Below are 14,864 nucleotides of genomic sequence, written 5' to 3'. Positions count from 1 at the left end.
CTATCGTTCTAAATCCGTGAATCCGTTTTCTTCATATTAGGGGGAGTGAACTGTGATGTGGCGTGGCGTGGCTGTGGTTTTTAACTTTCCCAAAAGTTTCAAGTAATATTCTAGACAGTAATATTTCGGATTTTCGACAAGATTTTTGGAAAGCGACAGCCTTTTTCCTTAATTTATTATTGAATTCATATTTCTTATCTACCAACCCATAGAATTGTAATTATTGTAGACCTTGTATTTATATAATGTAATTTTTATCTGATCAATCGTCATCCTCTTATGATGTAAGGTATCTCATCTTCACGTCAACATTAAAAATATCCTCCAAGAAATCTCACACCCTCTACTGGGTCACTACTTCCCAACATTCTCATGTCCGTCAACACAGAACCCACTTAATCAAACAAACGATACATCGACAAACAACCCTAAAAGCCCTTTACTCCTTTTTCTCACATTACTAAGCTCCGGAATTCGAATAGCCTCTTAAGAATTTAGTCACTAAATTTCGCCGGCACGGCCAGAACAGAGAGCACTTTATCTCCAAAACTACTAACAACAAAAGGTTTTAAAAGCTCCTTCTAAAGGAGAATTTAATTTGTTCGTTAGCATCTGTCGGGTATAATATTGTTTATAATGAAAAAAGCCATTAATCTGTCTCCAGTTGCTGGCTAATGAATTGTGTCGCTTAATAAAGATTTGACGATCTGTCTGATGAGCGATTTGGTGCTCTCTAGTATTTTTGGACTATGTTTGAAATTTTTTGTCAGAATAATTTAATATGTCTGTGAGTGTTTGGTATTTTTAGCTAGATTTTTATCCTTTACGTACGATCCTGCATACTTTGGGTGATTGATGTGTATATAAATGGTTGTTCTTAAATAAACATCTTCCTATTCGCCGATATAGAATATCTTAACATAACACAACCATTAATATTAATCATTATCTATCTATAGAACATGAAAATTAATCTGGTGATTAATAAAAAAGGTGTTTTCCTTTAAAGCCATAGACAAGCGTCAGTCAGTTATTTATGGCAGGATTAAAAGCGGGAACGGCCGGCCAATATGGCGACCGACCAACGCTAAGCCGATGATTTAAATACAACCCATCGATTCGCTAAAACGCGAAACGTAATTAATCATATTTTAGCCACCTTTACAATACAAGAGGGTTGAAAGGGACCTATTAAAAGATTGTAAAAAAGGCTGAGTAAAAGGCTTTTGCTGAATATAAAACATTTTGTATAGATTTTATCTTGTAACGTTGGCTAGGACGTGCCGCTGTGTCGGCCTAGTTTCCACCGCTGTGCAATGTCTATACTTGTTACGTTTATGTGATTGTAGTCACGGATAGAGTCGACGTTACGCAGACAGATACTGCGGGAAATCTAAAAATGGATTTCAAATCTTATTTTTCGGTTAAAATAACATATTGGGGTACATTTTCTATTCTCGTAGCACGCCTACAGTGGGAACGTTTTAGAACAGAAAGCGTAGCATAATTGCTACGACGTAGCGATGACGCTACGAGTCGGGCTACGCTTGTGACTAATTGGGCTGCTAATAGACTGATTCGTTGAGTCGCTATTTACGGTTGGATGCTGGGTCGGGGACAAAAAAAAATAAATTCATTTATGAGAAAAAGTAGGCGTTAAGTCTTGTTATGACAAATTATTGTAAGCGTTTTTGGCTTCAGCCTATTAACTCATATTAACTGCTAAGAATTTACCTAAAAACAAAGGAATTCGATGTTATATTTTTAGCATAGACACATCAACATCTCTAAGGTCTAATCTCAACTGCCAACGCTAACACTATCGCTACACTACAGAATAGTTCGAATAATCGAAACCGCACTACAATAGAAATAGTTACGAATGAACACTAGGTAGGTATCGATTCATATGCACATGACTCGATTCTAATATATTCCGATTCATATTGTGAGTCGACTTAGGCTAGGGCACGTTGCATATTGTAAGGAGTCCAAAGCTCTTGCATGTCTTGGAAACCAATATGCTTAACAATGGATTGACACTGATATTCTGTCGAAGATTTGAACTGGATGAGCTATTGTGGTACTGTATGTCTATGAGATATTCTTTAAGTTATTCTGATGAAACACATTTTTGGGACAGTTACGTAGTAGAGTACGATAGGAATAGAAATACATTGCAGGTACAGGTACTTCATGCTAGAGGTTTATTAAAATAGGAAACTACAAATAGAAAAAATATGAAACTATCCTATGTCCTTCGTCAAGTTCTAAACTATGTCTGTACCAAATTTCACACAAATCGGTTTTGTAGTTTAGGCGTGAAGAAAAGACAGACAGACAGAGAGAGAGACAGAGTTACTTCCGCATTTTTATAATATTAGTTTGAATTTTATGCCAAGTTATATTTTTCAAAGAGCATCAACAGAGTGAAGTTATTTTGAAGTTTTATAGCAATTATAAGCGTTGATAATTTTTCATGACCGTCTCATCTCCGACATAATCATACTTACACATACAGCCATCTTCCAGAAAGTTCCATTGAGCCATAATTCCTCGCGTCCAAGGACAGTCTCTCAACAATGGCAGCAATCTCCAGGGGCGTCCTTCAGTTATTATATTATAATTAACGTCCACCAATACGTATTCATTTCATTCATTGCGGCAATTTGCCGACGACACTATTTCTGTAATTGCATTACCGAGTCCTTCGTGGTGGGACATAAGTTCAGATGGCTCTGTGGTCAGAGCTCCTGCCTCTCGGTATATTAATGTGAGTTCTATTCCAGGCCAGAATTGGGAGAAAAACGATGTTGATATACTGTAGTATTTCGCTTTTATTATACTCGCGCTATTTTTTTATTTTACTCGCGTCCCGAGGAATTTTAAAGGGAAACAATTCTGGCATACATCATTTTTGCGAAACCAACCTTTTACGCAGAGCACGCAGCAGAAGCTCCCAATAGAACAACAAAACCCCGATTTTGAAACATTATGCATTACTGCTCTGCTCCTATTAGTCTTAGCGTGATGATATATAGCAAGTAGCCTGCCTCGATAAATGGGCTATCTAACATTGAAAGAATTTTTCAAATCGGACAAGTAGTTCCTGAGATTCAGCTTTATAATATTAGTATAGATTCTATTTCTAGACTTGTATAAGACGGACAAGGTTTTAAGGCCTTTTAAATCCTTCTTTTAAGTCTTTTAGCACTAACGTCTACGTTGACTATTGTTACTCTTTCCTGTACATAAACAAACAGCCTTCTATCTATCTTCAGTTTTCACATAAAACAGTATTTTCAACATGAACTACCTACATAAAATGCATGCGAGCGAGCTGTCAACACCTCCGTGACCCATATATGTCCGTTCCGTCTTACGTACAAACATAAATCACCTCGCACGTTCCGTTGTACCTAGTAAAACACTCATTATGTATGTACTTTACTTTAATTGTAAAATTATTTTGTGTTGTTAATCTTACATACAATATGTATGTAGTTTAAGGTTAGAAAATTTGTTGTAGAATTAGAAATAACTAGATTTAGCTTTTGATTTATTTAATAGCATAAAACATGCATTGTATATAAAGGTAATTTAGGCAATAGGTACCTAATATTTATGTAATTGTTCTCGAAAGAAAGAGTACCCAACAAACGAAGTGACTCTCAATATTTAATCATCTTAATGTGATGTTAAAAATGTGCACATACATAAATACGGATGATTGGCATTGTATTATTTAACTAGCTTCTGCCAGCGGTTTCACCCGCATCCCGAGGGAACTACTTCCCGTACCGGGATAAAAAGTAGCCTATAGCCTTCCTCGATAAATGGGCTACCTAACGCCGAAAGAATTGTTCAAATCGGACCAGTAGTTCCTGAGATTAGCGCGTTCAAACAAACAAACTTTTCAGCTTTATAATATAAGTATAGATTAATTAATATCAAGCAAAGCTGAGGCCAGCAGCCAGTATTTCTCAAACCGTATAATTCGACAGAAGAATTGGAACTTTAATTTATTAAAATGAAAATTTTAAACTGTATGGTAAAATAAAAGGAAAAACGACGATCATTAAAATTGAATGTGGCCATGTAATCTCGTATCTACATTTATATCCTACTTAAATTATAAAAGAGATTTTTTTAAGGGACGTATGTATGTTTGTCACTATTACAAGGAAAAATTACGGGGTGTATTTTGATAAAATTTGGGTTATGTAGTCATATACGTAGACTATTTTATATTTTTTTACATACAGACTGACTGACTTAAGACTTATGTACTTATACTCATGTTTGCAATATAAAATTATATTCTATTCTACTGGTTCTCAGCAGTATCCCCAACATAGTAATATAGTTGGGAAAAGGTTAGGCCAATCAGGATGATAGATTACATTTTATCTAAATGTGGTAAGATTAATTTCCCTCAGGACTCGGGTAAAACCGCGGGCAGACACTAGTTTAAAAACATTTTATTGAGAGAGAGGCATTAATTTAAAATCGTTCAATTTATAACAGCCTTCAGATTTAAGGCTTAATGTACATTTTTGGGACACAATTACTTCGTTTAAAATTTTCGTGAGTAAAAGCTGACCATCACGGTTTTATTAAAGGGTGATTAAAGTCAGGTTTGACATTCAGAGATACAGAAATTATTTATTTTTATCTATTTTAAAATTATAAAGAGGTAAAGTTTATGTTGCATGGTAGGTACTGTAATGGTTTTATTTTTATATCTACTTACAGTTTTCTTACATCGAGAAATGTAGCAGCAATTCTGAACATAGATTTAGTTTATTTTAAAATATAATGTGCAGCATATTCTTAGTTTGACATTAATCTCCTACCTGTCATAAGAACTTGCTAAATGAAAACATCTAGATATGGGTAGTAGGTAGGTAAAAGTAGTGTTATACAGCTATTTTATGAATAATATATCCATAAACCTATTACGTATATTATCCAATTACATATTTTTATTTTCATTTTAGAATATCACACATTTTAAATTTAGGAAATATAAAACGTCACAAATCTAAAATTAGAATTGAATAATTTAATTCTAACTCTCATTTTGCCAGTTGCGTGATTAATTACACATATGAAACAACTAATGTACAATTCATTGGAAAAGTTAAATCAATTGTAATTAGGTACCTACAGTGTTAGAGTAATGACCGTGAATTTGAATGAAACAAACATTTATGGGTCTCACATAAATTTATTTCTCCATATACATATGTATAATTTTGCGAATCCACTGTGTCCCGAGACGCAGCGCGGGAGTTTTACAAAATAATTGTTGTCTACAAACTTCTACGATACATTCACACATCGCCCCGCCAGCCATATTGCGTCCGCCATTTTAATTGCACTAAAATAATTATCATTAAAGCTAGGGCATTAGATAATTGATTTTATGTTTTTGCAAATAATACGAGACGCTGACGGCGAGTCGTCACAAAATTTGTACTCGATACATGCAAGAAAAAGCAATTCATCATTAATTTTAGGGCACTGTTGATTGGAAAAAAATTTGGCGCGAACCCGCGACCTCGAAATTTCATATATTTCGGAGTTAATTAAAAAAGTTTCGTAATTGAGTGACGGTTCCATTAGGCACATTGTATTTCCTTCATTTTTTCACACAGCTAATGTTTAAGTACTTAGGTCAAATGACCACTTCATTTAACAATATCTTCCAAAAAACAATACCCGGACTGGCAAGTGAACACTGGTTAATAAGAAATTAAGACAAAAATTACAATAAATCGGCATTCATTTACAAAAAACAACAACAAAGAATTTTATCATGTTAACTACATAAGAGATACACAAATTATAAAAATTAAGAACACATAAAAATTAGATGGTAAAATCAGTCTTAACATACCGAACAAAGGTATCATAATGATGATTTTATTAATGAGAGACATGCGTATGTTTAAAAAACAACTATTTTGTACTAAATAATGGAATAAACAGCACCTTAATATGGCATAATATACTTAATCATTGAACAGAATACCACGTAACTGTGAAATCTGTGATTTAATTAAAGGATAAAAGCTTGAAACTGAGGCTGTAAAAAATGAGTTTCGATTTAATTTATACAGAGGATTAATTATTTTGTAGTTACGCGGTATTATAAAACTTTAGCAGCAACTGTAGGCGACTCGACATAAAATATTCCCTAATGGCAGAATGATACATATTACCTAAGCCTAAGAATGCGACACGAAAAAACTGTACAAGAGATCGTTATGTGCGTTCGGATACGTTTACAAAATGAATGACACGACGCTGTCGACGCGGCGAGAAACAAATATTAGTAACATTACAAATAAGAAGAAAATAAAGGAATGATAAGAAAAATAAAGCCTAAAATCACTGGTAAATGTTACATACAAAAAAGTTTCTTCAATTTCGTTACATATTCGTCTAATAATTGAAGCAAGATAAAGCTGGCATGCTCCCTAGCGTGTAAATGTTACGAACCTCGCTATACATGATTCATCAACGAGTATTAAATTTTCACTATAACCTCAATTTAACAATTATTCTCATTAACTCTACGTACGTTTCGTATTTTATTGTATTCTTTAATTTACTTTTCATTATAGCTAAGTGAAACGATTGGCAGTTACGAATGACAGCGGCCGATATCCGACCGAATACAGACGTACTTAGTTTAACTATAATTCCTTTAGATATGAGCCACTCTTCAAATTGTCCGCGTATCTGCGTAGATATGCGCGCTTCTGATGTAACGTTTGAGAATCGCGTCAACTTTTATATTCCCTAAGTTTCATACAAGCTCAAATTTAACTTATACGTAGATAGATCGATACAAGTAGGTATATTGTATAAAACGAGTGAAAAACGTAAAAATCTTATACATTTACTATGCAAGGGGATTACGGTAAAAGATTAAATAACATACTACACTTAAAGATAGCTTAAAATAGTGTTAGAGTGGTGGCAGTCACGTTTGAGTCACTCGAAGTGTCTTTCTTGTCGTCCATTATTATTCCACGTTTTTAATGAGAAGCATAAATTAACGGAAGAATAACGCTCAAGGAAAGAAAATTCTTGACATTAATTTTTACTTTAAAATGAAAATGTAAAAATTTCCCTCCCTTTTAAGCTTTTTGAAACTCTCCATGCATTTCGTCAGTGTTCATGCTTACAACATCATACAATATTACGATTCAAATATAATTGAATCGTCATTTCCTTACCTCTATCATTACCACACAGAAACATATTTATCTAACTACATATAGATATGTCATTGAATCACGATCATACTCTATAAGCAAGCAGTGATTGATTAAACTAATCAAATACAATAAAAAATTAGAAAAACAAGTCAAAAAATTGACTTTACTATTGTCTGTTTTATTTTCGATACAAAGAAAAGAAAAGATTGGGCCGCTAAGATGTTTAGCATACGGTTAGATAAAAACGTAAGTTCATATGAATTATTTTTATTAAATTTGATATTTTACAGAAAATCGAATCGGAAAACCAGAAATAAAACGCAGCAAAACTAACGTATGCTAAATATGTTATCGATCACATGTTTATTTCCGTCACGTCAACATGATTGGCTGGTTTATTGGGCAAGTTTATACAACATAAGCAACACAAAGTTATGTTGTAAATTACAAATATTTACATATTTATGCACTACGCACAGGACAGACACAAAATTTCACACGACACAGCCGATTCGTCTAAAAGTTCTCATATAATATTGCAATAATGAAACGTGTTACCACAATTTACACTACTTAAACATATTTCAACACCCGATATGAAAAATAAACTTCTAATTACAGCTGCAATAACTATTTATACATTTTACAATATTATGTTTGTATAATATACGTATGTGACGATCAAAATTGAATATCATATATCGCATAAAGTTATTACTTAAGTCTCTAAGCGCACTGTTCTTTATCTAATGTTACCTTTATATTTTGATCGCAAATTATATTTTCACGGCGTAACCATTACATTGATTTTTAAATACTTCTCAAAACTCTCTTCGTAATATAAATGCATCTAAGTATAATTCAACTGTTTATATGGACTTTAACATTTAAACTGTTCCGATTTAGAGACAAAAATAGCACGAACAGCCGCGAAGTTGGCGACATATTTACTTACGTTAAGATATCCACAATTCATAACTGACGCAAGACCCAATTGACAAAACAATTGAAGGGCATAACATCGCCTCATGATTAAAGGTCTTTAACTATATAACGTCAAATGATTGTGGTATCTTATAACGTAGCCTAAGTATGTTTCCAACTTATATTCTATCATAAGTTAGATAATAGGATAATAATTAATTATAGTTATTACCCTTCCGACTCACAATCATGATTTTTAGTGGTCACAATCGTAAAATACATCATAAGTAGCGTTCCTAGGCACTCATACATGTTTTAGCCTCTTATACGAAGTTGAAAATGACAGTCAGTCGATGTGGCGGGTACATCTCTACTTAAGGGTCATATTCAGCGCGGGACTCTGTCGTTAGTTATTTTTTATCTGTGGCGAGGCAGAACAAAGAAGTATTGATATGTTTTTAGTCTGTGCTCGTGGGAAATGTGAAAATGATGACAACTATTTCGATTAATTACCTAGTTCGTAAGTGGGATTGAATTTAGATGGAAGTTCTATGTTATTTATTTATTTTAATATTATTATTGTCTTCATTATATGGCAATGTAGATTAAAGCGTGTCTAAGGTATTTTTTTTCTTAAAACAAATTATGTACTCGTATTAACTTGTACTAAAACGCAAGTTATGTAAATAATAGTTAAACATTCAAAATCTAACAAAACTTTCCTTTAATTGGGAACTAAATTCTAAACGAACTCACACAAAAGTTTTTAATTTAATCCGTCGCTGTATCTTTTCAATTTCAAATCTTTCGCGCTCTTTTGTCAAAATGTCGGCTGTGAATACGACGCCATCTTTATTTTACTGTCATCGAATAACCGTTAATTTTAAAAATACTTTATGAACTGTTCCCAATACTTCTGTGTTCCGATATAACATTACTAAGTACATACGTGATAAGTTTCGCGCGACAGTGTCCCTTAGAGCGCGTTTAGACGAGTATGTCTCATCGTCAGTTGGCGTAGTGGTCGAAAGAGCCGAGGTACTCCAGTGCTGCGCGGTAGCAGAACTCGTATTGATCCTGAGAACAATCATAAATATGAGCAATTTTTAAATTACTTACTGGATAATAAATTGTTACCGAAATAAAACTCCTCTTAACAGACTTGAAAGACTAAGACGATTTTATATTTGGTCTTTTTTAAGACTTGCATTTTTAAACAAGCATATGAGGCATTTCCATAACCTCGTTGTTACAAAAACATACTAAAGTTAAATCCCATCATGACAGTTGAATAAGAAAAAATATACCAGTACACATTTCGCATAAGTCAAAATGCAAACACTATTTTAAACTGAAGTTTTTTAATTCTGAATTCAAATTAAGAACGAATTAAATTAAAACAAAAAAGAAACATTCGGCTCGTCATATTCAAACTTCGAAATTCAACAGTAGGCCATGTTACCAAAAAGTTCCTCACCTCAGTTTGAACCATGGCGGGGCGCTGCGTGCGCAGCGTGCGTACAGTCTGGAACACGTCGACGACTCCTTCGTACTGCATGCGCTCCAACACCGTCGATAGGGTTATGAATACGCCGGTGCGGCCCACTCCCGCGCTGTGGAAGGAGAATAGGTTATACGAACACATTTTAAATAAAAAAAAAAAACGAAATATTATTTATGTGATATATGGAAAAAGAAAAAATTCTAAACGAATAAAGGGTGAACTTGGACGATGCAGTTGACGCCAAGCTGTTAAAGTTTATTAAAGTTCCGTCCAATTGTGACGCCTAATGTAGTAGCCCAAAATAGTATATTCTAATAGATGGACTCGTGTGTATTAATGAGTAATTACTTACAACAACAGTGATCAACAACTTCGTCATCAATAACAGTCTTTTTAAAATACAGAAAAAATTATGATACCTCTAAGGCCAGTGTGACCCACCACTTATATCCTTTGTGGCTTGCAATAATTACCTGCAATGTACAGTAATAGGTCCATCTTGTCCAAACTGCTCCTTCGTCTTGTGAACTTGTCCTAGGAAGTCGATGAAGCCCTCGCCACTCTTAGGCACGCCCTGCTCAGGCCAGTCAGTGAATTGGAACTGACGTACTGTTCTAGATGACCCATCGCGTGCGTCTGTGACCTGTGGAGTTATTTAAGTTTAGTATATGTTTTTCAACGAGTTTGTTATGAAGTATTTGAGTTTGCAAAGGCTATGAGCCACCCTAGAGAGCCAAGGGTATTGAAGAAGCCCAAATGCCAGCAAAAGTTTGATTCTCAGAGCAAGATAAGATAATTGATGGTTAGAAATCTCCAATGGAACAGAGTAGCTGGTTGGCTGGTAGACAAAAATTAATAGTTAAAGTAAACATGGTAAAATCGGTTGATACTAACCTTGAATTCCCTCAAGATGTACTGTGGCATGTTGTACTCTGCGATAGGGTCGACCACGAAGCATTGGTAGCGTACAGAACGGTCCGACGGCCAGTACTGGTGACATTTTTCCTGAAAATTTTCACAATATTACTCAAAGGTCACCAAATGACAACAGTAACAGTAGTAATAATAGTATGAAAGGAGTACTTACTCGTCCCATTTCCTTCAATTTAGTTAACATAACAATGATTGTAGAATTGTGTTCCCAAAGCATTCTCCAGAAATCGTCTGTTGTGTCCGGCAGAGGTCCTTGGGTGGCAATGTAAGCTGCTCTGTATCTATAGCCATCGACGAACGAAGCATTGATGTAGTCCGAGCCATCGCGAGGAGTTAGGCAAACGCGGGTCGACTCGTACGGCAAGATGTGAACAAGTCTGTTCTTATGCTTGTTGCAAGGCAGGCTGGCAGACACAAATCGACTAGAATCAGCTTTCATATTCGCCAATTTCTTAAATTCCAATTCCATTCCAGTGATATTCTCAATAGGATCAACGCGCATCAGCTTCTGAATGTGAGCGTGTAAATTACGAGCAGGAACTTCAGTGTCGCCGCAAATCACAGCTTCTAGCAAAGCGTCGTGAATGAATATGTATTGGTCTTCAGTCTGTACCATGTAGTTTCGCTGAGCTCGCAAACAAGTCACATGGCCGTAAATGTCAACAGTGCGCTCATGTCGAGCCCTTTCCAGCATAGAGTCGATAACAATAAAGCATCCTGTGCGACCAACGCCAGCTGAACAATGTACTACTAAAGGACCAGCATCAGGTGGGTTCAATGCCCTAACACGTCGCAGGAACTGGAGGAACGGTGCGGGATGGTCAGGAACTCCATGGTCGGGCCAAGCAGTGAACTGCAATTGTTTAATCTCGCGACGCTCGCTACTATTTCCATTTCGTTCCACTTGGAAGGTCCGAATGCAATAGGTAGCGAGTTCTTGAACTTCTGCAATGGTTACGCTCATCATGCCATAGGTTTCCGTTCCCCTACTAGGCCAGTATTGATCACATTTGATTCTAGTTCTTTCTTCAAGTTTAGTCATCATAACGATTGTAGAAGTTCGAAGTTCCCAACACATCCTCCAGAAATCTGCCAACGTTTCTTGAAGAGGTCCTTGTGTAGCCACGTAAGCGTTGTGTTTGCGATATCCGTCGCAATAGTTTGCGTTAATATAGTCGCTTCCGAGAATGCCGTCAATCGGTTGAAGGATAACACGACTGTGATCATAAGCAATCACATTAGCGTAACGGTTCTTAGGTTTGTTCACTTCCATGTTAGAATGATCCCAAGTGAACTGTTGACCAGGTTCAATACTTTCATACTCTTGCGAGAATTTGAGGTTGTCATTGGTTTTAAGTCTTTCAATGTGCTCCGAGAGTTCCAAAATAGGAATAGGAGGATGGGAAATCATAGCCGGCGTTTGGAAGTTCAACCTCCTCATTTCTACGGGATCAGATGGTGCCCCAAATCCAACGTCTGCTGACATTAATGGTCTCGTTACCGCTGCTTGGTCAGGCGCCTTGCAGGGTTGACGTCTTCTCTTAAATATGAACAAAACTACCAAACATAATGAGAGCATCAGAGCTGCAATGATAGGCCCGATAACCCACACCATGCCGGCTTCTTTCCTATTCTCTTCTATTCTGATTTCAGGATCTCCGTGGATGTCTTTAGGATCAGGTCTGCTGGGTTCTTCGCCAGGAGGCGCTTCACGCATATCTAGCGACAAATATTCCGAAAATGGACTGGACGTATAAAGATGCTTTTGAGGAGTATCTACAACCGCTCGGACGAATACTCTATACTTTTTACTAGGATTCAACTTTCTATTTAGGAAACCTTCATACATTTCATCATTACCAAGATGGAACGTATATAAAATATTTCGTTGTAAGAATTTGGCAGCAATGTACGGTGCGTTTTCATCGTCTGTTCGTACGTTATTTTTAATTAAGTCGTCTGTTAGGAACTGATCCGGATTCTTATGATTATGAGCTTTATCATCAGGCACTACAACTAGATAATAATGCGATATGGGTCCATATTCTTCCGAGGCTTGAGGTAGTATGACGAGTATTTCGTTCTCAACAACACCATAGAAGTCTGGCTTCACCATTGGCTTAGGCGCTGCCATCTGCGTGGTCACAGTGATCTTCGTTGGAGGTCGGTACGAGTCGTCATTAGGTATGGCACTTACATTTACATTATACGTTGTGAACGGAGACAGATCATTTATCGAATACGACGTTCTATCATGTTTCACAATGATTTCCCTTCTTGGTATTTCTTGCGTTTGCGTCATACCAAGGGAATCAACAAATTCTTTAATTGCATTGTAGGAAATCTTATAGCTAACGGGGTTTAAGCGTAACGGAGGCGACCATGATAATGTCATGGAATGAGTGGACACATCTTGAGCCCTAAGATGTAAAGGCACTTCTTCCGGCCTTACCTTCACAGTAACCTTTTCTGATAACCTTCCCAGACCATCTGCTGTTCTCGCAGCAACTGCGATAGCATACTCGGCGAACTTTTCCAAATTGTCCAAATCCGCGGAGTGGGTCACGTGAACACTCTTTTGTTGCCATTCATCTAGATCCTCTACTGGCGTCATCGTGTAGAAAATGACGTAACCGATAATCTTCTTCCTAGAACGGAATGTTTCCCACCAAACTTCTACACTAGACTCTGATGTCGCGACAGCTTTAACTGACATAGGCGCTCTTCCAATGTCCCTTTCAGTATGAGCCGTAACTTCTTTGCTGAATGGTCCAGCCCCCTGATCAGTGTAGGCCCTAACTTTGAACACATAATGAGCATCTTCTTCCAGGCCAGTAAACACAGCTTTAGTTAATTCCGTAGTTTTCTCTGCAACAGAAGATTGATCTCCTCTCTTGTAGAATTGGACATCGTATTTTTTAATCTGGCCACTTCGGTCGGCACGTATAGGAGCTTCCCAAGTGATACTGATAATGTCTGGAGTTTGGAAGTGGTATGTGACATTCGTTGGAGGACCCTTGGGGGCTCCTTCTGGGGTGAGCCAATACTTGATGGTCTCTTGGCCTATTCCGATATGATTTTTACCTGCTACCCTATATTCATATTGGACACCTCTTTCCAAATCGTTAATTTTATACGAGTGAACTTTAGTGCCGGGGAAATTGACTTCTTCGAGAGGTTGATCTTTTATACCATATCGGAGTCTATAACCAAGCAAATCACCGTATGTTTGCGACGGTTTGCTCCATTCCAATTCTATTGATACAACCGGCTCCCTTTCCAAAACCCTGCAAAGGAAATGGGGTTCGTTACTGCTGTTCAAAATGTAGGCAAAATGTAATATGATTCGATAAATAATTTGGGCTCACTTTAGGTTGACGGTAGGCCTGTTTGGCACACCGCCAGGCGTCTTCACAGACACTGGCGCACTTCGGTCACCGTCCCCCTTCCTCGTGAGCGCGGCCACTTGCACGTTGTACCGCGTATCCGGCTGCAGCCCCGATATGTTCAATTCGAGAGTCGTGTCGTCCATTACGTTGAATCGCATCGGGTCGTTAAGAAGTCCTTTGCCCTAAAGAATTAAAATTTTGGTTTGATATTTGCTTTATATACAGAATAAGGTAAAAAATATATTTTTTGGTTTTACATACCTCTTCTCGTACTTCTTGCACATGCACATGGTACCCTCTAATGATGCCATTTTTCTCTTTTTCTTGTGGCGGCTTCCAGGTCACGTGGATGGATGTGGAGTTGATCGCAATGACCTTCACGTCTTGGGGCTCTCCGGGTACTGTGAGCACACAACAACAATGTGAGATATCCGAGCCGTACCTGTGTGCAAATCGACCTAAACTGCCCTATCAGCATCTACGGGAGCGTGCTAAAAAACTACCTAAAGCGACTCTCAAGGGCCTAAAAATGGAATTAAGCGTCGGCGTCAAAGGCTTGTCAGTTAAGCGCTGCGAATTAGGTATTTGGTCGTAGTTTTAAAGTGCGGTCGGTAAACCCCGTCGGTGATGCTGATAGAGCACTTTGGTCGCGGCGGGTGTCTACACACGCCGTCAGCATCTCGATCGGGCATTTGAATACCAACACACACTGAGACATTATCATTTACGCCCTTTCACATCACCATAACCAATTAAAATCCATTACCTTCCAATCCACATCGTATAGAATAACTAAAATCGTCAAGCTTTTACAAAGAGTTAACATTTAGTAAGTATTTCATCTATAAGTTTCCAAAGCAGCATTTCTATTACTAAAATCCT

At 37.0% G+C, this 14,864-nt stretch overlaps 1 protein-coding gene across 5 annotated transcripts in view; it reads right to left on the bottom strand.

The window, feature by feature from the left end:
- Window positions 1–5,210: 5,210 nt before the first annotated feature.
- Window positions 5,211–14,864, bottom strand: part of LOC110371991 (tyrosine-protein phosphatase Lar) — a 361,770-nt gene continuing 352,116 nt past the window's right edge. For all 5 annotated transcript variants that reach the window (XM_064036779.1, XM_064036780.1, XM_064036782.1 and 2 more), the window contains 7 exons: window positions 14,244–14,383; window positions 13,962–14,164; window positions 10,748–13,880; window positions 10,555–10,665; window positions 10,134–10,303; window positions 9,634–9,769; window positions 5,211–9,233 (listed from right to left, as the gene is read on the bottom strand). In XM_064036779.1, coding sequence (XP_063892849.1) covers window positions 9,165–9,233; window positions 9,634–9,769; window positions 10,134–10,303; window positions 10,555–10,665; window positions 10,748–13,880; window positions 13,962–14,164; window positions 14,244–14,383 — 3,962 coding nt within the window. In that variant the 3' untranslated portion in view covers window positions 5,211–9,164. The remainder of the gene's footprint in view (window positions 9,234–9,633; window positions 9,770–10,133; window positions 10,304–10,554; window positions 10,666–10,747; window positions 13,881–13,961; window positions 14,165–14,243; window positions 14,384–14,864) is intronic.

This window comes from Helicoverpa armigera, chromosome 11 (genome assembly GCF_030705265.1).
Source record: "Helicoverpa armigera isolate CAAS_96S chromosome 11, ASM3070526v1, whole genome shotgun sequence".
In the NCBI taxonomy this organism is placed as follows: domain Eukaryota; kingdom Metazoa; phylum Arthropoda; class Insecta; order Lepidoptera; family Noctuidae; genus Helicoverpa; species Helicoverpa armigera.
Note: the sequence above shows the minus strand (reverse complement) of the source record. Positions and strands in the feature narration are given on the sequence as shown.